Here is a 22,029-nt window from a genome sequence, read left to right as displayed (position 1 = left end):
AGCCCCCTCTATGTATAGCGGAAAAAACTCACGGGATCAACCTCATCTTCTTCAATCAATTTGTTTATTTTTACAATGGCAAATCTCTGGGTTACCGTCTTATCTGTCACCCTGTTTTGGGGGATAGTTGGAATTGTGTGTCCACTTTTTGTTAGGAAAGGACCAAATAAAGGGTAAGTTGTTTTATATACATAACATTTACTGATATGCTAGGCCTAGACTGACCTTTTTTCTCACTAGTGAGCCTAGCTTGTTCTATAAAACAGCCCGTTCGTAGGTATACGGAATGGTACAGGTCGTTTCGTACCCAAATATAGTTTTCTGCCGTCGTATAGCATACTTTTCGGTCATGTAATATATACATTATCACAACGTTATTTATTCTTTCATATTAGAATTATTTAAATGTGGTGTGGTATTAATGTATTCTTTGTGAAATCAGGCATTGTTAATTACTGAAAGCCTAGGTACCACCATTATAATTATGAATAAATTAAAGTAGACCTGGCCTAACATTTGTTTGTTGGAATGGTCATGTAGATTAAATCATGTAATTCAAGCTGTTCTTTTCTTTCCTCAGAATAATTCAGATGATGTTTGTCTTAACAGCAATTTGTTGTTACCTGTTGTAAGTACTGTATAATATTTGCACAACTCTCACTCATTTTTTTCAATCTGTATATATTATATATAAAAATACATTTTAATTTCATCCAATAAACTGCTTGTTTTTTCAGTTGGTTAATTGCTTATTTAATGCAGCTAAATCCATTATTTGGACCTCAACTTGAAGCTAAAGTCATCAATGCTATACGATGGGAATGGGAGGGACAGAGTGTAAGTTGTCCTTAACAATTATAATAATAAAGCTCTGTCTACACTATCAAACTAGTTTGACAAAAAAAGTGTTCAAATATGGTAGTGATATGCTTAAATATGGTAGTGATATTACATCATCATGTCCGTCCATATATGGGCACATCATAGTTTTTGTCAAATAAAGTTTGATCCGTAAACAGAGCTTAATATCTGTAATATCCTGTGTTTTGGCAATTTTTAGAGCCTTTTAAATCAACTTTGAAGAATTAATTTATGAAAATATAGTAATAACAATTATTTATGGAGGATTCTGCTCTCAGTTAATAATTTGCAGACGAGTTATAAAGTTGTGCGATTTTCACAAGAAAAGGGAACAATCTCTGTTCAAACCACTGGATTGTCAAGGCCTCTGTGAAAAAGTGGTCAGGTTGAAACCTTACCAACCGTACTGGTGGCTACGGCCCTGTCCATTAAATATTTGTTTGTAAAATTTCATTTTTAAAGTGGTGGGCTAAGTCGCTATACAGTGCATAATGTATAATATACACATTTCTGTTTGATCTTCTCATTTCAGAATTAGAATTGTGGTGGTTACAGACTAAAATCAAAAAGTTTCTATTTTACCTAACAAGGAAAACATTCCATCATCTGTAACAAATACAGTATACCTTAATATTGTCGGATTGGCAAAATACAGACTAATTTTCTCACAAAGAAACAATCAATTCTATACAATGAAAACTCTATATCAATATTTAAGAGTAACTATTCTAAAGCTCTTTCTACACTATCTTTATGTGACAAAAAATGTGATGTGCCCATATATGGACATGATGATGTCATACCACTACCATATTTGGGAACATCACACTTTTTTTGTCAAACTAGTTTGATAGTGTAGACAGAGCTTAAGATCAATGTTTTTGAAAGGAGTTGTGTATACATAAATATATTTGGAGAAGAAAATATTATTAAAGTTATAGTCGTACAATAAGTTGTAAGCCTAATATTATTCAGTACTGTACACCTATTTGTGATATTGTCCTGTATAGTACAATCCACTAGATTACACAGTAAGAAAAACACAAATATAGTGGCAACGCAGTGATCTGTATAACAATAAAATATATCAGTAATATAATATTGCCATGAATCTGATGTCGGCAATAATTTATTTTGAAATACAAGAATGATTTTCAATTAATAGATGGTGGATGTCGCCAAAAACAATCTTACATATATGGCCTACCACACTGAAGCCTAGCAGTAGGTCTATCATTCCTATAGTCTTAAGGATCAAAACACTGTGGCTTACAATGAATAGACTGAACTGTGGAATAACAATGATATATTAGAAATATAGGTGTGTCTAAAATTGTTAACTATATGAAATCTAAAGAGTGATATTAATATGAAAATAATGTAGAATACAAAATATATGTAATGTATTAGAAATGAATGTAATACAGTAGTAACAATATTTTTTGGGTTTTTTATTTAATTTTTAGTATACTGAGCTCATGGTTTATTAAATATATATTGGTACAGGTATATAAACATATGATTGCATGATGTATTTGCTAAGAGTGAATTTAAAATCAAGCATAACATGCATATTACCTCCAGTGTGGATTTGACTGTGTTTGGGATATTAAACTGTTGTGTTGTAAATGTTATGAAAATTAATAAAGATACAATTTGTGTACATGCTCACAAATTTGACTAAATCTTATATATTCAATACTGATTCTGTGTTTTTTTAGTTGTAGTCAAAGAGTCAATACAAATTACAGTAGAGTCGCTCATTTGGGACAATCCTGCCTCTATTCAGGGGACACTCCTTTTAAGTGGATAATTCCCTTTAAACGAATGAACCACTATTGGAGGACACTCACATAATATGGAGAAAATTTGTTGAGTATAAAAGGTGTTGTCTCTCTGAACAGGGGTTCTACAGTATAATAAATAATACAGTAATTAACAATCAAATATCTGTTTTGCTTGTTCTCTATGACAAGCCATAAAGCTCTTTTGCACAGAGGAGTAGATAATTGAAATTGAAATACAGTATTTTATTTATACTGTGTAACCTTTCAGTCAAAGACTGGTCTCCCAGAAGGCCCAGTGTTATGATCAGTGTCTGTGGGTGTGTACTAGTACACCAGGGTAACCCCCTACTCGTCTTGAAAGATGTACCAGGTTCTTTAAAGTGCATATGAGCCAGATGTGTACACTGGACCTACGGTTTATAGTCCTTATCCGACTCGTTCTACCACCAAAATGGACAAAAAGATCCACAACGAATCTAATTTCTCAATCAATTTAATAATTAATTTACTATGAATTGTAGTAGATAAAGATTTTATGTATTTTCATTATTCTTTTGAATAACAATATTTAGTTTTTTATGAAACAAAAATAAATTATTCTTTTGTGCAATACAATAACTATATAATATTTTCTGGAGCCTAATGAGTTTCTTCATACCTAACAATGTATATTATATAGGCCTAGATACAATAATTATAGTTTTAATCAATATTGGGCATAGCCAAAACTGCATATATATTTCATGATATTTTTAGAAAACTATTTGATATTGTTGATAATCATTCCAAATTATAAAGAATTAAGAAACATATACTTTTGTTATAAATAATTATTTCATAATTTGACAACTTATTTCATAATTTCAGCCTACTGTAATGATATGAACAATTGAGTATAAAAAGCAATTAAATATAATTAAAGATAATAAAACAATGGTTACAAATAATCAATAGAAAACCCCTTAAAAAAAAACTGTTCCCTTATTGCACATAAATAGTTATAATTACTTTTCTTCCAAAATAAGAGATAAATTTGGTTAACAGCCAATAACATAAACTTTTATTTGTTTTGAACATCTTATGCATAATTTAAATGGAATTTGTACAGTGTTAAGTTCTGTCTACACTATCAAACTTTATGTGACAAAATTGTGATATGCCCATATATGGACATGATGATGACCATATATTGGGTACTGTATATCACTACCATATTTGGGCACATCACACTTTTTTTTGTCAAGCTACCTTGATAGTGTAGACAGAGCTTTATACAATTATACTGTGAAAACACATAATCATGGAAGACAACATATTGTGCAACTTTTCTACTCTAAGTAATCTTGCCCGCAAAAAAACCCCACAAAAATCTGAATATTCAAAAACACCTATTACAAAATAATGATCATGTGCTGGCGAGATAATAAATCATTCGCAAACAATAATAAATGAGTTGACAGTATATGGAAGACTGTTGTATGTTGAGCAATTGTTGCTGGTAGTTTAAGTTCTTTCTGAAACGCTAATTAAAGCGGTTGATTCCGTTAATGATGGCCTCGGTCTTGCATTGCATATTGGACAAGTGTTTCGCTGCTGTAGCCATTCTGATATACATCTACAAAACAATGTTACGGATTATATTTAAATCAACCATTTCATTCACTTCATAATTATAAACATTTTAGTGTAAACAGATTCAACTCTCTAAAAATCACACAAGTAACTGAAGAAAAGATATTTAAAGGCCTAGTAGCAAATGAAAATTATTTGATTACTGGCTAGGTAAGCCTATTTACTAGACCTTTCACTGCTGGTCTTTAGTGTTGTGATTTCATTGTGATTTCTTTCTTTATTCATCCAAAAAAAATACATAAAAATAACATTATAATATAAAACATTAAAATAATTGGATAAAAAGGAAGAGAAAAGGCAACTTCATGCCTATCTAGCTCTACTCCCTGTATAACTATAACATATCAATTTTATTCAAATCAAACAAATCATATTATGTTAAAAGGGCAGTTCATGAAAAAGGGGGATTCATTCGAACCCTACGAACCATTTTTTGGAAGAGTTTCAGAATTCATCTCCGGTTTTAGAAGAGTAAAATATCAAGCTTTTATTTAATTTGGAAAATGATACTAATCCACTTACGGTGAGTGAAATAAATGATGACAAGGCGTCTGGCCTAACTTCTCACCAGGTATAAAATCCTCTAAACACACAGGACAACTCTAAAAATTCATAAAATTAATAAACATGTACACAAGCTATTAAAGATATATTGTCTCCCTAAAAAAATAATTTTACAAAATTTTGTTGTTGAATATGCCATTTTAATGTCACATAATAGTTATTCATTCATTTTGACCAAAAACTGGATCGAAAAAAAAAAATGTTTTCCTGAAAAAATGTAATTTAAAGCAAAAAATACCTAAATTGTCTGTCAGACAATGGTTTATTTTGTCTTTTTATAAGTGAAATAATTATTTTTTTTCTACAGAAGTGAATAACTTTATTAAAATTGCAAAATGGTCTATTCAAAATCTGATTTTATTAATCTTTATTTTTCATGTTTTTGGGGGAAAATACATCTTTAAATAGGACTGTGGACACACACAACATGAAAGGAAAGTTAGCCTTCTTTATATCATGTACAAAATCCATGGTGACTGGTCCAATAATAGAAATATACTGAAGATGGGGAAATTGAAGGTACAGTATGTTAATATTATACTTACTTCATTGGCTGATTTTTTCTTTGAATATGTAATCTATAAAATAATTTTAAAAATAACATTATTAAATAGCTAGTCTCCCAAAAGCCTCTAAATATAGGAAGTTTTCACAAAAACAAAGATTTCTAAAACTCTTTCCAAACTCTTCAACTTTAAAATGATTTTCTAAAAAAAACCAGAAGTTTTTGGCAGCCGACCAATTCTAAATGCAACATCATTTGTTATGACAAATGATTTGTAGACAGCATATCCTTGATAACTAAGGTTTGTGGTTTTTTACTTGATTCCCTGGAAAGGAAATCAGTCTCCTGGGAATAGAGGCCAATCATATTGCATATAGGCCCATCAATGAATTGAATATATTTTTAATGGTTGCAGTTTTCAATAGATGGTCAGCCCAATGAAAATCCTATTTGGCAAAAAGAGGACACCCTCTAAACTAATAATGACGTTGTGACAGGACCACCAGTGTTTTAGCGTCTTACCATTTTAAATCCACTTTCAACTGAAGCTTCATATCGTAATCTGAAACAATCATAATAAAGTACCGTAAACAATATTATAAGTAGATTTCAAGAAATCAACAATCAACATTTTAGTTAAAACTTAAATAATTTAAAATCTAAGGTCTAAAAAAACAAATACAATTTGTAATTTAATAAATAGTTGAAACAATGAATATTAATTATCATTTTACCTTAAAAGGTAACAGCAAAATATGATATTAAGGAATATGATGACGGCAGACAACAAGAGGATTGGTATGAGTTCAGAGAGTTGCAGCTCAACAGACATAGCAGCAGCAGATAGCAGACTTCATGTTTGGACACTGTAGAGTTTAGAAGAGTAAACAAACTTGTTATTGATAGTGCAGAGCTTAGGTCATGATAATCATGTGATAGTCTTTTGGTCAACAATTTATATTGGAACACTAGTTCGGCGTCGCACCTGCAATCAAAATATTACATAATCTAGCCTAGCTAGGCTAGCCTACGAGAGGCAGCCTATGCGGGACCGCCTACTAGCTAGACTAGGGGTAGGCCTAGGCTAGGCCTATATGCCGCTGCTGCTGTGTTCCTAGGCCTGCCTAGATATTATTATGGTGTAGAGCCTAGCCAGTCAGGATGTTATTTTAATGTGAATAACAAAGTACATTACCAATTAATTAGGGCTTTAAAACTTGATACCTTGCAAAACAAACTACGAAAAAGGACTAAAAAGAGAGAGAAGAAGTACGTACGACGTGTGTGGGAAATCGCAGCAGCCGTTTTATTAGTGCACCTTTTATAGAGGTCGCTCTTACTTTTTTACTTTGTTCTCTTTTGTCCTCAAAGAGGAACTGTTCAACACATACAAAATAATTTACTATATACAAAGTTGCATATAGCTGTGTATATAAATTTATGTGACAAATTTACAATTACAATAATACATTAATGAGACAAAATTAAATAAAATAAATTAATATTAATGTTTTTTAATCGTCCTGTAGCATCTATCAGCACAGGAGATTGAAAAAAAAGTAAATAAAAGGTATAAATAAAATAATGTGTTTGTTTTATCTGAAAGTAAGTGTTATTTAATATTTGACTTAAAGCACAGGGAATTATTAATGAATGCTGTACCTATCTGTAATAGTTAAACATTACATTTATGGTAGGCGAGTTTAAAATCACCCCCGCTATTTTAATATGGTAATTTTAAACGCAACACTATTTATTATGAATTGAATATTAAATTGAATAAGGAAAGTACGGTATTTTACACACATTTAGACCTACAGTACATAATTAGTCATGCATGTTATCAAATCATTTTAGAACTGTGGTTTTTTGTGTAGCCTATTCCTTTATGATGTGCCCACGAGTCTGTAATTATTTTATTATTGAACAAGTTTTCAACGGATTAATACAGGAAGTGACACAAAACTTACTTTATCGTAGACGTTCTGGTGTTAATCTACTACAACTAACTTAAGTAAGAAATAGTTTTATCATTTTGGCATTTTCTTCGACAACTGGCCTAACTTTTTTTTATCTCATTAATCTGTTAACGAATTCTCTTATTCCTTTTTTCATTATTCGGCAGATTCTTGGTAATGTATCTATTTCATTCTTTCTTTATTTTTAGCAATATTTCTGAAGTATCATATGAATATTTGGTAATACAACATCACATGTGTTTCACATGTATCTAGTAACTTATGGTGGCCATGACTTAAAGTTTTTCCCCAAATTTATTCTGGCCTCCTTCCGCACACTTTTAATTGTACTAGTGTAAATGTGTTCTTTCATTATAATATGTTGTACAAACAAACCAACCCTTAACCTAACTTTACATGATACAGGCACCACATGTGATATAAATGAGATGCTGTATTACCAAATATTCCTGATACTTCGGAAATAGATAGTATGTGGAGATACGTAGGCCTCAACAACACTGGAAATCGGGTGTTTTATTCTATTTTCTGTTATCAGTGTTTTGGCATCGTCACTACTCTATAGCCACGTCATTCACTGATCCACAAAACGTGTAATCATTACTTTTATTTTATTTTAATTTATAGATAATTGACAATTTGGCAAGATGGTGTCATCTGTTTCATTAGCCTGTATTTTGCTGTACTACACATTGGTACAACAAAGCTACGTCACATATGCGAACTGTATCATCAGAGATAATACGAGATGTGAGTGTGACTTAACCAAGAAGAACATCACAGAATTAAACTGCAAAGGAGTAACCACTCTGGTAGTTGTATACAACTACACTTCAGAATGGCCAAGAGGGATAGACTTGACTGAATTTGTAAACTTAACACTTTACAGTGAGGGAACTTCAACATGGCCAACTGGATTAAATATTACGTTTACTAAGATTGTTAACGTGAACCTATCAGGAAACGCGTTCCAAACGATACCAAGCGTTTATCTACCACCAAACTTAGAAACATTAGATATTTCTAAGAACAAGATTATGGAAATTTCAGGAAAAACATTTGCGAAGTTTATACATCTACAAATACTTGATATCTCACATAATGATATATCTGATATTAACACTGATGCGTTTGTCGGGTTGTGCAAATTGGAGCAGCTGAATATGGATGGAAATCAACTTACAGATTTTAACAAATTTGCTAAGGCGGTCAAACAAACACCATCCTTAACGCATTTAAGTTTAGCAAATAACATGTTAGAAACTGTGTTTATTCTGGATTTAAATCAACTTCAGTTCTTAAATCTACAACACAATAATATAACAAATATATTAGTTAAAAAGTGTACTTATGAAGTACAAAATCTTCAACAAATAGATTTCCGACATAATAATCTGAAAAAACTTCCGACATCAATAGTAGCTGCTCTTAATAACGAGACAAATTTGCTACTCTCGGGCAATCCTTTAACATGTGATTGTGAGATACTGTATCCAATAAGAACACTTTTATGTAATGGTGTAAACGTGAATTTACCAAAACAATGTAAGAGGTCATCAATCGTCACAACAAAAGACACCGTTTATTCTGACTCTAACATTTTGTCGTCAGGTAGTTCCCGTCAGGATACTACATCAGGTAATTGCAACGGTCATAAACAACAGCCTCACCTTCGTAACGAAGTGATGGACATTTGTTGGGATGTTCCTGAAGATGCTTGTGACGAGATCAAAGACGTTGTCAGTATAACAGAAGAAGGTTTTCTCAACTTGTCCGAAGCCAATCATTTAGACATATCTGGTGATTACAGTTACAAAGAGTTCCACACATGCAATGAAACGTATCTTTACACAATAACTGGAAAAGTTATCTACAATGGCACAGCCACACAAGAAGTACAAGCATGTTCTCCTCCGAAATCAAATCATTGTGAACAAGAAAATGTGACAAATGAATCAACTGATTCAGTGTTGTTTGTTCTTTTGATAATCGTCCCTGTAGGCCTAAGCCTATGTGTATTAGTGGTTGTGGCATATATATTGAGAAGAAAAAAAGAAAGAAAAACCAAATCAAAGAAAAAAGGTAGGCCTACCATGCGAGATATTCATATGTGTTCCCAGTCAGCTGCCCCACAAAAGTCTGTGAAACCACCTCCTGTGGTCAGTTCAGTCGGTGTAAAGATCCAGTCCGCTAATTCAATTACGTTTGTTACGGAAAATGGATTTTTGTTGGATAGAAAGAGTTCGCCATTGCCTCTTCATACCAAACCAAACACGCCGATTCCTAGAAACGAAATCGAAGCTGCAGAACTAAACTACAAGTCCACTTCTGTCGATGAAGACGGGTATCTTTTGGTAACCGAATCATGTACTGCGGACAGTCTCGTCAACGGATATTTCACATATATTTCAAATGAATCCGAAAATGAAGTTACAGTCGACGAATATGGCTATGTATCTCTTTATTCAAAGATTCCAACAATTCAAGAAAGTAACTGCACTCTGTTTTTGAGAAAAGACCAAGGAGAGCTAGGGCAATTGGTGTTAGATGAAAACCAATATGTTAGACTTATTGAACAAGACCATGTATACACTAAACTGAACACTACTTGGGGACTGCTTACATTTTGGGAGAAGAAGGAGAAAAGTGGGCCTATGGCACACTGTCAATTGAAAAAAGTGCTTAGAGCAAAGAAACAAAAAACATCAGTAAATAAGATAAGATAAGATAAATATAAAATTGAAATACCGGTTAAGAAAACGTATACAAAAATATAATAAGAGAAAATATATATTCAAGAATTAAGAAATTGAGTGGATATTACGGTAGTACAACTTCAGAATAGAATCAGTGAATACAAATGGATAGCGGATATTAAAACATTGTACATTATACTCCTCAGTGGGACATCATATTTTGATTAATAAAATAAAATTGTACAAACTAACTTTTGCAAGATAATTAAGTGGCATGATATACAATATTAGTTAATATTATTATGGCCATATCCTTTCCATTTGGTTTATTAATAAATGGAGTTAATAGACTAAAACAGTACAAATAAGGAAACACGTTTAAAAGTGTGCATTGCTTAAAACTATATTAAAATAATCAAATCTTGATTATACTGTTTGTTATGTTCATTGAATTTATAAAGGGGAAAAAAGATTCTTGTTCTATGTTAACGGTTATTACATCCTGATTGTACACTTTGTTGTTTATAGATATATAGGTCGATCTTAAATCGCCTGGTACATTTTAACCTGTTTAGTTTCACTGAATTTTATAAAAGTGCAAAACGATTATTTCCATTTTTAAATTTACTAAACATTATTAAAGGGTATATCGAATGAAAATAAAAGTTATAACCACTGTAACAAAGGGCCTTTTATGTCTTTTACGTTTGAGTTCATAATGTTGAAGAACTTAAATATAAAGCAGACACGGACTTTACCGCCAACAAATGACTACATAGGCGGCAATTTCCTAGAAAAAAAAACTACAAGGAAATACATTTTAAAAAGTGTGTCTTGCCTAAATTTATTATAAAATCCTGATTGTACTGTTTGTTTTGTTGTAGATCGATCAATCATCTATGGTACATTTTAACCTGTTCGGTTTCATTGAATTTTTGTACAAGTGCAAACATTATTGTTCTATTTTAAACATTATTACAGGGTAGAAGCATTGGTACTGCATGTCCCTTTGAGTTCAGTGTTTAAGTACAGTACTCAAATTACATTATTATTTTCACGAGAAACCGGAAAGCTACGCCGTCGTCAAAAGGAGATTCGAACAAATATCACAATGCATTTTATCTGATTGATTGATATTGACTTTGTTCCATTTCATTCACGTATGAAAAATAAAGTTGAGTAACATTGTAAACAAATAAACGTGAGAAGAACTCACACAAGACAAAAAAAAACATTGTAAACAGCTGACTCAAAGCTACTCCACGGTATAGGCCTATTAAACATTTCCCTTGCAATTAAACTATGAAGTACTTTACTGTACTTTCAATTTATACTTATTTTATTGAACAATACAAAACCAAAACAAAACAAAACTGAACACTACTTGGGGACTGCTTTAATGTTGGGAGAAGAACGAGAAAAGTGGGCCTATGGTCAAAAAAGTGCTTAGTGCAAAAAAAAAACGTCAGTAAACACAGGTTAAGAAAACGTATAGAAAAAAAAACAGATCAGTGCATAGGCTAATAGATAAACGAAAAGAGATATAGATAACGCTATATATAAGAAAATATATATTCAAGAAGAAATTGAGTGGATTTTACGATAGTACAACTTATGAATAGAATCAGTGAATATAAATGGATAGCGGATATTAAAACATTGTACATTATACTCCTCAGTGGGACATTGTATAATTATTTTAAAAATTACAGATTAATAAAATTTTACAAACTAACTTTTACAAGATAATTAAGTGACATTGTACTATGCCATATTCTTTCTATACGTGTGCGTATAACGGTTAATTAATAAATGACAAATTACTAATAAGGAAATACATATTTAAAGGTGTGCATTGCCTAAAACTATTAAAATAATCAAATCTTGATTATACTGTTTGTTATATACAGTATACTGTACTGTAGGTTGATCTAAATCACCTATGTTACATTTTAACCTGTTTATTAGGTTTATTGAAGCTTATAAAGGTGAAATAAGATTCCTGTGCCTAAATCTTTCTATGCAGTTATTAAATCCTGTTTGTGCTCTTTGTTTGTTGTTGTAGACAGGTCGATCTTCAATCGCCATAACCTGTTTAGTTTCATTGAATTATATAAAAGTGCAAAACTATTATTTAATTTTAAGTTTACCAAACATTAGTATAGGGTATATTGTAACAAAGGGCCTTTTATGTCTTTTTACTTTTGAGTTCATAAAGTACAGGAGACGGACTTTACTGTCAACAAAAGACTAAACGTGTAGGTGGCGATAAGTATTATACTGTACATCGTCATTTTCACCAGAAACCGGAAAAGTTATGCTGTCGTCAATAATTACTGAATATAAATGCATCAATACTATTTTCACTTGTTTGTAATCACAGAAAATAAAAACATACCAATAAACGTTTCTGCATAGTACTTTTGGATTTATTTTAATGAACAGAATAAAAACATCATTTTAATTGTTACAAACTGATTAATGCTGTTTAAATGTAAACCTTTAAATTAAAGACAAAAACAAAATAATACCAAAAAAACGCAAATTAACATTTACATAAGCAACTCAATGTATCCAGATCATAGGCAAATTCCATAATACAGCATCCCATGTGTTTAACATGTGATGTCTGTATCATTGAAGGTTAGGAAAGGTCATGATACAGGCTTCATATATGTCTTCCACATGTGATGCTGTATCACAGAATTTGCCTATTATACTGTGGAAATGTAAATACAGTACTGAGAATCGGCTAAAAGTAAACAGTATAATCTACATTAAACCTCCTAAAAGCCACCCAAACTTGATACTGTATTTGAAAATGAAAAAAAAAACCAAATATAACAAAATATATTTTCCTCACTTACTGATGTAATATATTGGTATATTAAACATTTCCCTTGGAACTAAAATATGGAATACTTTACTGTACCTTCAATCAATGTATAATTATTGAACAATACAAAACCATAGTTATAATATTATTTACAGTTCAAGTTTTGTACATCATCGTTAGAATAAGCGAAGTACTGCAGAATGCATCATTTATCGTCGACAGTGATATTTCACAAGCGATGAATTATTCGAACTGTCGCTTGTCATTGGTCAACACGCTTGCGTTTACGTCCTTGCGTTGCGTCCTAGTGGGAACCAAGCTTAAGAGTTTGAACACATGACTCGTTCTATTTGCGTGCCTTTTCATATTGTGGTAACCACCGACGAAGAAAACTATTATTTCACTTCGCACTTTTTACATAGTGGTCAAACAAACACTATTTGGACATCTTCAAAATTGTACATTACAATTGTTTCTCATACCATATTCGTATTGTATTTATTTATGTGACCTTAATTTTCACGAATTTTAGAGAGAAAATCCTTTCAATTTATATTTTTTTAAATTCCGAATATAAAATAATCACGAAAATGACGCACAAAATTACAAATGCAGTATTTACAAAGAGATTATATAATAATTCATTAGGTAAGTATATAAACCTCTTTGAGTATTTGGTAATTTGCTAAAAAAAACTCAATTGTTAAGGAATCAGATAAATATTACTACATTCGAAAGCACTTATGTTTACATAATAAATATATATTTATAATAATCAAAGTATGTCTTAAATCCCAATAAATTTAACCAAATACACGAAAACCAAAACTAAACTAAATAAAACCATCATTTATCAGCTACAAATTATAGCAATTCTGGTCCCATAATACTATACATTTGTGAATATGAAGAGAGACTAAAGCTTTGTCTACACTATCAAACTACTTTGACAAAATATGTGTGATGTGCCCAAATATGGCAGTGTATGCCCAAATATGGTACTGATATGACATCATCGTGTCCATATATGGGCACATCACATTTTTTTGTCACATACAGCTTGATAGTGTAGACAGAGTTTTATATACCATATTATATATTTTAAAACCTGTGTAAAAATCTACTGTCTGCACCAGCAATAATTTATAGATATAAGTTTCGAATACATAAGTTCAGTGAAAACAGTTACAATGTTTTTTTTATGGCCTGTGATACATATGACACTGTATCACAGGATTTGCCTATGATACAGGACATATCATAGATACAGTACTGAAAATGCGGTAAATATTTCCTGCTGTCTGGCAACGTGTGACATGATATCAAGTCTTTAAATATACATTTTTAAAAGTTCAATACAAGATGTTTGTCTGACAAACAAGACACCATAGCAATAATGTACACAAATACCAAGAGCTATATTACTATTAAAATTTGATTATTAATTAATTATTACTTTTTTTAAACATTATTTATTAAAATGTATTAAATGGAATGTTGTTGTTGTTGTTATTTCCATGGAAACGTAAAATAATCATATCAAAGATGTACAAAGTATAACACAGCAATATGAAACTAATTTTCTACAAAGTATTTTCGCTCAATTTTGTCATATAACAGAGATAATACTGAAACTCTGTTATTCACAGAAATGAAACTATACTGAAAATGACTAAAGTTAATATAACAGAGTTTTTTAGGTATAAAAGATCTAAACTACACGAAAGAGTTTTTATTATTAAGACTTATAGAAACTGATGAACTGATAAACTAATGGACAGACAACAGTAACTAAACAAACTGAACTGAACTCTTAAAGGAATTGATATAACAGCCAACTATTAACAATAGATAGGCTGGTAACTGTTACATTCGTGTGCGACAATACTTCTATAGTGAAACGTTAGATGGCTGTACAATTTTATGAATTTGTAATAGTTATGCAAATAACACAAACACTTTTTGTTCATAGAAAACAAATACAGACCCAGAGTCACTATACCATGTGATGTACCAAATAGAGCAAAGGTTAGGTGATATCGACCAATTTAAAGCATTTTACAAGTTAGATGGCTGTACAATTTTATGAATTTCTAATAGTTACTATTCAGTTATGTAAATAAGACTTTTTGTTCATAGAAAGAAATACAGATCCAACCACTATACCGATGTGATGTACCAAATAGAGCAAAGGTTAGGTGATATCGACCAATTTAAAGCATTTTACAAGTTAGATGGCTGTACAATTTTATGAATTTCTAATAGTTACTATTCAGTTATGTAAATAAGACTTTTTGTTCATAGAAAGAAATACAGATCCAACCACTATACCCATGTGATGTACCAAATAGAGCAAAGGTTAGGTAATATCGACCAATCAGAGTTTACAATTAAAACATTTTACATGCACATTCAATCATTATTTAGTTGAAGATCGCAGTGTGAACACAACCTTAGGTTTACCATTTATAATACATATTTTATGAAGTGCAGTTGGGCGATAGAACATTAACTGTACCAACTTTACTGTACTAACTGCGAGTATAAATAACTTTCTACACAAACTATAATTGATTTACTATAAAATCAGCGTAAATTGCACTTAAATCATTTAACACAAACATCTAACTGTGTGTATTCAATAAGATTAAATATATTCAATTTGTTGTAATTAATTAACTTATTTCAATAAAGGCAAAAAAACTGCATCACATATCCAAGGCACGTAAAATTAAATAATTTAAATGCAAATAAAAGCAAATTTTTAATAAAAAGCATAATTAAAATATAATTAATTCAATGCTGTATTTAGACTATACAAAAGTATGACTAAATGTATTTGTAGATATAATTATTAATTTTGTTATTGTTCATTTGAATGTAAATAAAATATTTGCAAGCATAAAAGCAAAGGAATATTACCACAAAAATATAAGGCTCTGTCTACACTACCAAATTAGTTTGACAAAAAAAGTGTGATGTGCCCAAATATGGTAGTGATATGCTTAAATATGGTAGTGATATGCTTAAATATGGTAGTGATCATTCATCATGTCCATGGGCACATCACATTTTTTAATCACATAAAGTTTGACAGTGTAGATAGTGCTTAAAGCTCTGTGTACACTACCAAACTAGTTTGACAAAAAAAGTGTGATATGCCCAAATATGGTAGTAATATGCTTAAATATGGTAGTGATATGACATCATCATGTCCATATATGGGCACATCACATTTTTTTTTGTCACGTAAAGTTTGATAGTGTAGAAAGAGTTTTAGAATTACAAACATTATTTGAGGTCCTTATTTGACTAGGGCACTTATTCAACTACAGCACTTACTTACTTACTTGTATTGAGGCAGAGTGTGTAGTGAATGAATAGTACGCCATTGTAAAAACAAGCAGAAGCCTCTCATTGTTTTTATTTGTAAGAATGATTTAATAGAAAAATACTAATATTATTTTAATATTAGTACATTATCTAATTTTAGAATTAATATTACAATTACTAATTGAATATAACAAAAGGTATTGTTCCGTATGAAAACCAAAATCTGTAGCATGATTTATGTTAAAATGAGTATTAACACATCATCAATTTCACGTAAATAATTTATAAAAACCCTAGCCCCTTTAAAAGGTTTTCATTAAAAAAAAAACATCAAAAACAGTTAGTCGATTTTATACCTCAAAATATTTACAAAGATGCATTAAAAATGGGAAATTAATAATTAATCAAGGCCTCATTATACAAACTATCTTATTTACAAATATTTATATCCATGAATGAATAATGAAGTAGAGCCTCTATTAAGGGGACACCATCAGGACCAAACAAATTGTCTCCTTACTAGGGTTCTCTCCTTAATAGGAGTTGGCTGTAGTGTTAAAACATATATTACCCCTTGTTTTTCTCCGAAAAAGAACGTATTCCTTTGGTAGAAGTGTCCCCTGAAAAGGAGCATTTCAGCTTGTTTGCTTTAGTAGGGTTGTCCCCAGAATAGAGGTCTCTCAAAGTGTTCTACTGTATAAGAATGTATTTACTGTGATGTTTTAAATGTAAGCATGTTTCCCAAAGCTCTGTCTACACTTTATGTGATAAAAAAATGTGATGCACCCATGATGATGTCATATCACTACCATATTTGACCATATCACTACCATATTTGGGCACATCACACTTTTTTTTGTCAAACTAGTTTGATAGTGTAGACAGAGCTTTAGCCTTAGTTTGAATGGTGAAATACGGCCACTGGGATCCTATGGTACTTAAAAAAAGTACAGTAATTAAAATAAATCACACTCTCAACGTTTCCTCAACTTCATCATCATAACTTGGTTTTTCCATATGTCATACAGAGTGTATGATCTCGTATATCTCCCCAGCCACCGTTAGCTTTTGGTTCCCTGCTGCGGATTGGTCTTGTCTTTGGTGTCAGCTGCAAGCTGGATGGGAATAAGAACTCGCTGTTTGTCGTCAATATACCGTTGATTTTCTTTACTAGATCATCAGCATTGCACTTGCCCTTGTGGTGTATACCACTGAAAAATAAAACAAAAAATGATTAAGAGCGGACGACAATAAAAATACGATGCTAAATTATCATAATTCATCAATGTGAATGCATAATCTTCAGATCCCAGCTGAACAAAGGTATAACTACATGTGAATGTATATATTCTCCTCCTCAGTTTAAAATGGAAACCAAGGAAATACAGGTAAGGCCCTATATTGACAAAAAAAAGTGTGATGTGCCCAAATATGGTAGTGATATGCTCAAATATGGTAGTGATATGACATCATCATGTTCATATATGGGCACATCACATTTTTTGTCATATAAAGTTTAATAGTGTAGACAGAGCTTTAAAGTACTGTTTTGTATCTTTCCCACCCACCCATTGCTTTTTGGCCTCAGATGTCCCTAGCTACTTCCCTGTGATGATAATGAATATACAATTGATGCAGATAACAGTATTATTATAACATTGCCAATGATGAAATACTGCTGATGATGTAATACTGCTGATGATGTAATACTGCTGATGATGTAATAGTGCTGATGATGCAATACTTCTAATGATGTAATAGTGTTGATGATGTAATACTGCTGATGATGTAATAGTGCTGATGATGTAATAATGTTAATGATGTAATAGTGCTGATGATAATCTGATGATGAAATAGTGCTGATGATATAATAGTGCTAATGATATAATAGTGCTAATGACATAATACTGCTGATGATATAATACTGCTGATGATATAATACTGCTGATGATGTAATACTGCTGATGATGTAATACTGCCGATGATGTAATACTGCTGATGATGTAATAGTGCTGATGATGTAATAATGTTAATGATGTAATAGTGCTGATGATAATCTGATGATGAAATAGTGCTGATGATATAATAGTGCTGATGATATAATACTGCAGATGATATAATACTGCTGTTGATGTAATACTGCTGATGATGTAATAGTGCTGATGATGTAATACTGCTGATGATGTAATACTGCAGTTGATGAAATAAATGTTTGTTCAATTGAATTGAACTGAATGATGTATTAATGTCGATGATGTAAAAAAAAAGGCAGTACTATGACGAAACACTTCTAAACCAATAGTGAAAGTAAATAGTGTTCAGTTCTAAACAAACTTATAGAAAGTAATTCTGTGGTAAAAACCAATGCAGAGGGAAATCCTAATGTTTTTTTTTATGTACGAAACATGTTTCTATTTTTGTACATCTATTACAAAACAAGAAGAAAATAAGTATGTTAATTCTCTTTTGCAATGACATCAAGTTTCTATTATGGTAAAACACAACTCCAGGGGTAACTTGCTAAAATAACTAGATAAAATGAAAAATGTTTTTTAATGTTTTGTTTTTTATATTGTAAAATGTAAAAAAATAAATTGTTTTTATATGAAAACAAAAAAACAAATGAAGCATAATACCATTCTCCTATGTGGAATATCCTAGGTGACTTAGGAACCATGACTCCAATAGATGGTTTGAGGCAACCAGTACTTATATGTTGTAAAGTCCAGTCCCAGTTGTAATCATCAAAACGACAAAATTCCTAAAAAACAATAATCAATTGAATATGGTATAAGTACAAGTGCTGATTTGAGTGTTTAATATTTATTAAAGCATTTTTTCCATTAAAATGCAGTCTAAAATATAAAGAATAAGTAGCTGTCTCTACACTATCAAACTTTATGTGACAAAAAAATATATATATCACTACCGTATTTGGGAATATCACTACCATATTTGGGCACACACAAACTAGTTTGATAGTGTAGACAGAGCTCAAGTAGCTCTGTTATATCTGGTAATAAAAGATATATCAATCAATATTCTATATAACCAGGGAAATTACCATACAATTATTGACCATATTATGAATATATTTTAGGCCAGATGTTTACTTTACATACATCAAAAATATGATTGATGATGAATACATACACATTTAGAAAAAGTGCAAAATCGAATCGACGATAAATGGATAAGCATGCATGTTTCTTACATAAAACAAGAGAAAAAATTATACAGGTTTTCCTTCTAGACCTATAGGATAATCATTTATGCTGTCTTTGATAAAAAGTATTTTTTTAAACCTAATCAAATGACATCATGATTAATAAAAACAATAAATCCGTTGTTTCGTCACGATATTATTGCTCTTATCAATCATGACGATTAAATTTGACGTGTGAAAAAATAATTTTCATCAAACGAAGCATAGATGGTTATACTATAGTTATAGGATGAAAAATTAGATTTCATTTGTTTTATGTTTGAAAAATGCATCTATTTATCGTTGATCGTTATCGTCCTAGTGTAAATGCACCTTAAACTAGATTCTGCTTACCAAGAGAGAGAGAGAGAGAGAGTACTCTTTCAGTGCAAGTTATTGAGCATAACAATCATGCATGGTATACAGTTTCACAAGGATACATTTAATCAAGCTTAGAACAATATTTATCTAACAAGACTGGTGTAAGATGCATTTATCTTTCCAGGGATTCTAATGTGCTTACATCATAATCTGATAATCTAATCATATTGCACGCTATAATATTAACAGGTGCATTAATTATATAGATTAAATATATGAATTAATATGATCAATCTCAAACGGCTTTCAGCACAAATCTCATGTATATATTAGGCTATGTCTACACTATCAAACTAGTCTAGACAAAAAAAGTGTGATGTGCCCAAATATGATATGGTCAAATATGGTAGTGATATGACATCATCATATTATACAGTATGGGCACATCAGATTTATTGTCACACCAAGTTTGATGGTGTAGATAGAGCTTAAGGATGTTCGATATTGGGAGAGTTGTATTGATATAGATTTAAGTAATACACTGGTGATGTTCCAATTAAGGACCTACTTGTGGGACAAAAGAATTAACCAGACTTATCTTTTTATTGAAAAAAAAAATTAAAGATGGGAATTATCTCTTGACAAGTGTCCAACAATCAATGAAATATGAACCTTAAGTTTTTCCTGTTGATATCATGTATTGATATAAAAAACAAGTTTAGTGTGCACACCATCTCTACCTATGTATATTAGTAGGAGTCCCATTAAGGGGACACCTTAGGACCAAACAGAAAGTACTTTTAATAGGATTTTGCTGCAGTATTAAAGCATATTTAGTTCAACAGGAAAGTGTCCCCGTAATAGTGGGATGGAGTGGTTGTTCTAAGAGGGTGATTGTTTTAAGAAATAATAGAGGAGAAGCGAAAACACAATGTTAAAGTTAAATATTAATGAATATTTTATCTATGTATACATTACATTACCTCAGCACATGGCTGAAGCCTCTGCCAGGTGGCTCTATCCATTGACATACCCATGTTGTGTTTGGATGATTGCCAATTGAGAACATCAACCTAAAAAAAAAATGACATGATATCTAAGATTAAGCTTATGAAGGGATGCAACAAATGATTCGTTTTAATCAATCATCCATTCAACCACAGTAACTGACCAACCTCCCCAGATAACCACTCGAGCCCAGTGAGCTGGAGAAAAGCTAGTTCCCAGCACCAGGCTAATTAGACTGTACGACAAGATTTGTGATAAGATGATATTTCAGAAAACATTGCTCGTAATGTAACATTGGTCTGGGTTAACAAAATCGTACATGGGTTGTTATGATTATAGCCTAATATCCCAGAATGTTGGAAAAGGAAACCTTTTATCCACAAGAATTAAACGAAAGTCTGAATGCTTAAAATGTCCAGTGAAAGAAACCCGATTTTGGTAATTTCCACCAGATGTTGTTATACATTTTGAATAATATTATGAAAACATCTGCATCTAGTATCTGCCTCAGACCTCTGGTCAAGGTGGGCACTGGACGAGAGAAGCACTTGATCAATGTTAGAACCAATCAAGGTGCTTTAAACAGTCCTGGCTTTGTTTATATCAAACCTGTTAGTGGCGGTAATTATCGCTGTTGATTTCGATTGAATAAAATAAATAAGTAAAAAATAAAACGAATAACAATGGTGCTATTATCAAATTATTAAATTGAAAAACGGCATAGAACTATTCTGCTATCTTTGAAATTTTACAATTTACGTATTCATCTGGATACGATACGTAATATTGATCGTAACGATCAGGCTAATGAGTAAGAAAGCTATTAGAAGAGACAGCAGCGAGATTAGTGATAAATGTTAGTGATGCAAACATGTAAGATTATCTTTCAGGTTTATTGACCAGTTTATACTTGTAGTATCTTGTTTGTTTGATTTCTCAAGACGAGTGATATTTATGCGAATATTTTCATTACAACAACGAAGAAGAGATTGAGTAGCGTTAATGTAATAATGTTGACCAATCACATCTCAGGCCTGCTGTCTCTGGTTAACTATTATAGACTTTCACAGATATTATTTGGCAGCATATAAACACTTAGTTGGGGAGGGTCAAGGGATGAAGGGGGAATTAGAATGGTAAGCCTGTCTTGGAATACCACCAACATCATACTATACCTTATTAGCTCTGTCTCTATAGCGAGGACTTTTATCATACGTTCCAATAGTAAGAATATCACACTCTGGGCAATTACTGTAAAATAATATATAAAATATTCAGTTAATTTTTAATAATCTATTAACT

The 22,029-nt window shown here is 31.3% G+C and overlaps 4 protein-coding genes across 5 annotated transcripts in view; 2 read left to right on the top strand and 2 right to left on the bottom strand.

Annotated features, from left to right (window-relative positions):
- The first annotated feature begins 2 nt into the window (after window positions 1-2).
- Window positions 3-1,886, top strand: LOC144837758 (V-type proton ATPase subunit e 2-like). Its single transcript, XM_078693001.1, has 4 exons — window positions 3-173; window positions 581-628; window positions 738-837; window positions 1,394-1,886. The coding sequence occupies exons 1-4, from the start codon at window positions 76-78 to the stop codon at window positions 1,397-1,399; spliced, it is 252 nt and encodes an 83-aa protein (XP_078549127.1). The 5' UTR covers window positions 3-75; the 3' UTR covers window positions 1,400-1,886.
- Window positions 1,887-3,131: 1,245 nt separating this feature from the next.
- LOC144837764 (RING finger protein 24-like) lies at window positions 3,132-6,660 on the bottom strand. The gene is made up of 6 exons (XM_078693004.1): window positions 6,545-6,660; window positions 6,084-6,215; window positions 5,872-5,911; window positions 5,390-5,422; window positions 4,803-4,882; window positions 3,132-4,263 (listed from the first exon to the last, which is right to left on the bottom strand). The coding sequence occupies exons 2-6, from the start codon at window positions 6,179-6,181 to the stop codon at window positions 4,152-4,154; spliced, it is 363 nt and encodes a 120-aa protein (XP_078549130.1). The 5' UTR covers window positions 6,182-6,215; window positions 6,545-6,660; the 3' UTR covers window positions 3,132-4,151.
- A 619-nt stretch (window positions 6,661-7,279) lies between these two features.
- LOC144837748 (uncharacterized) lies at window positions 7,280-10,714 on the top strand. Its single transcript, XM_078692987.1, has 2 exons — window positions 7,280-7,363; window positions 7,956-10,714. Exon 2 carries the CDS (start codon window positions 7,976-7,978, stop codon window positions 10,052-10,054), a length of 2,079 nt encoding a protein of 692 aa, XP_078549113.1. The 5' UTR covers window positions 7,280-7,363; window positions 7,956-7,975; the 3' UTR covers window positions 10,055-10,714.
- A 1,657-nt stretch (window positions 10,715-12,371) lies between these two features.
- LOC144837752 (alpha-1,6-mannosyl-glycoprotein 2-beta-N-acetylglucosaminyltransferase-like) overlaps window positions 12,372-22,029 on the bottom strand; it is a 28,673-nt gene continuing 19,015 nt past the window's right edge. For both annotated transcript variants that reach the window (XM_078692993.1, XM_078692994.1), the window contains exons 6-9: window positions 21,903-21,978; window positions 20,703-20,792; window positions 18,830-18,954; window positions 12,372-17,404 (exon numbers count right to left, since the gene is read on the bottom strand). In XM_078692993.1, coding sequence (XP_078549119.1) covers window positions 17,191-17,404; window positions 18,830-18,954; window positions 20,703-20,792; window positions 21,903-21,978 — 505 coding nt within the window. In that variant the 3' untranslated portion in view covers window positions 12,372-17,190. The remainder of the gene's footprint in view (window positions 17,405-18,829; window positions 18,955-20,702; window positions 20,793-21,902; window positions 21,979-22,029) is intronic.

This window comes from Antedon bifida, chromosome 3 (genome assembly GCF_963402885.1).
Source record: "Antedon bifida chromosome 3, ecAntBifi1.1, whole genome shotgun sequence".
In the NCBI taxonomy this organism is placed as follows: Eukaryota; Metazoa; Echinodermata; class Crinoidea; order Comatulida; family Antedonidae; genus Antedon; species Antedon bifida.
This window is presented reverse-complemented; position numbering and strand designations above follow the sequence as displayed.

Excerpts from the sequence above, each read along its gene's own strand:
- LOC144837758 (XM_078693001.1), top strand. The coding sequence starts at position 76 with ATGGCAAATCTCTGGGTTACCGTCTTATCTGTCACCCTGTTTTGGGGG. Across the intron at positions 174-580 it reads AGGAAAGGACCAAATAAAGG|AATAATTCAGATGATGTTTG; the intron begins GTAAGTTGTTTT and ends TTCTTTCCTCAG. Across the intron at positions 629-737 it reads GCAATTTGTTGTTACCTGTT|TTGGTTAATTGCTTATTTAA; the intron begins GTAAGTACTGTA and ends TTGTTTTTTCAG.
- LOC144837764 (XM_078693004.1), bottom strand. The coding sequence starts at position 6,181 with ATGTCTGTTGAGCTGCAACTCTCTGAACTCATACCAATCCTCTTGTTG. Across the intron at positions 5,423-5,871 it reads TTGAAAGTGGATTTAAAATG|ATTACATATTCAAAGAAAAA; the intron begins GTAAGACGCTAA and ends ATTATTTTATAG. Across the intron at positions 4,264-4,802 it reads CATCATTTATTTCACTCACC|ATGTATATCAGAATGGCTAC; the intron begins GTAAGTGGATTA and ends ATTGTTTTGTAG.
- LOC144837748 (XM_078692987.1), top strand. The coding sequence starts at position 7,976 with ATGGTGTCATCTGTTTCATTAGCCTGTATTTTGCTGTACTACACATTG.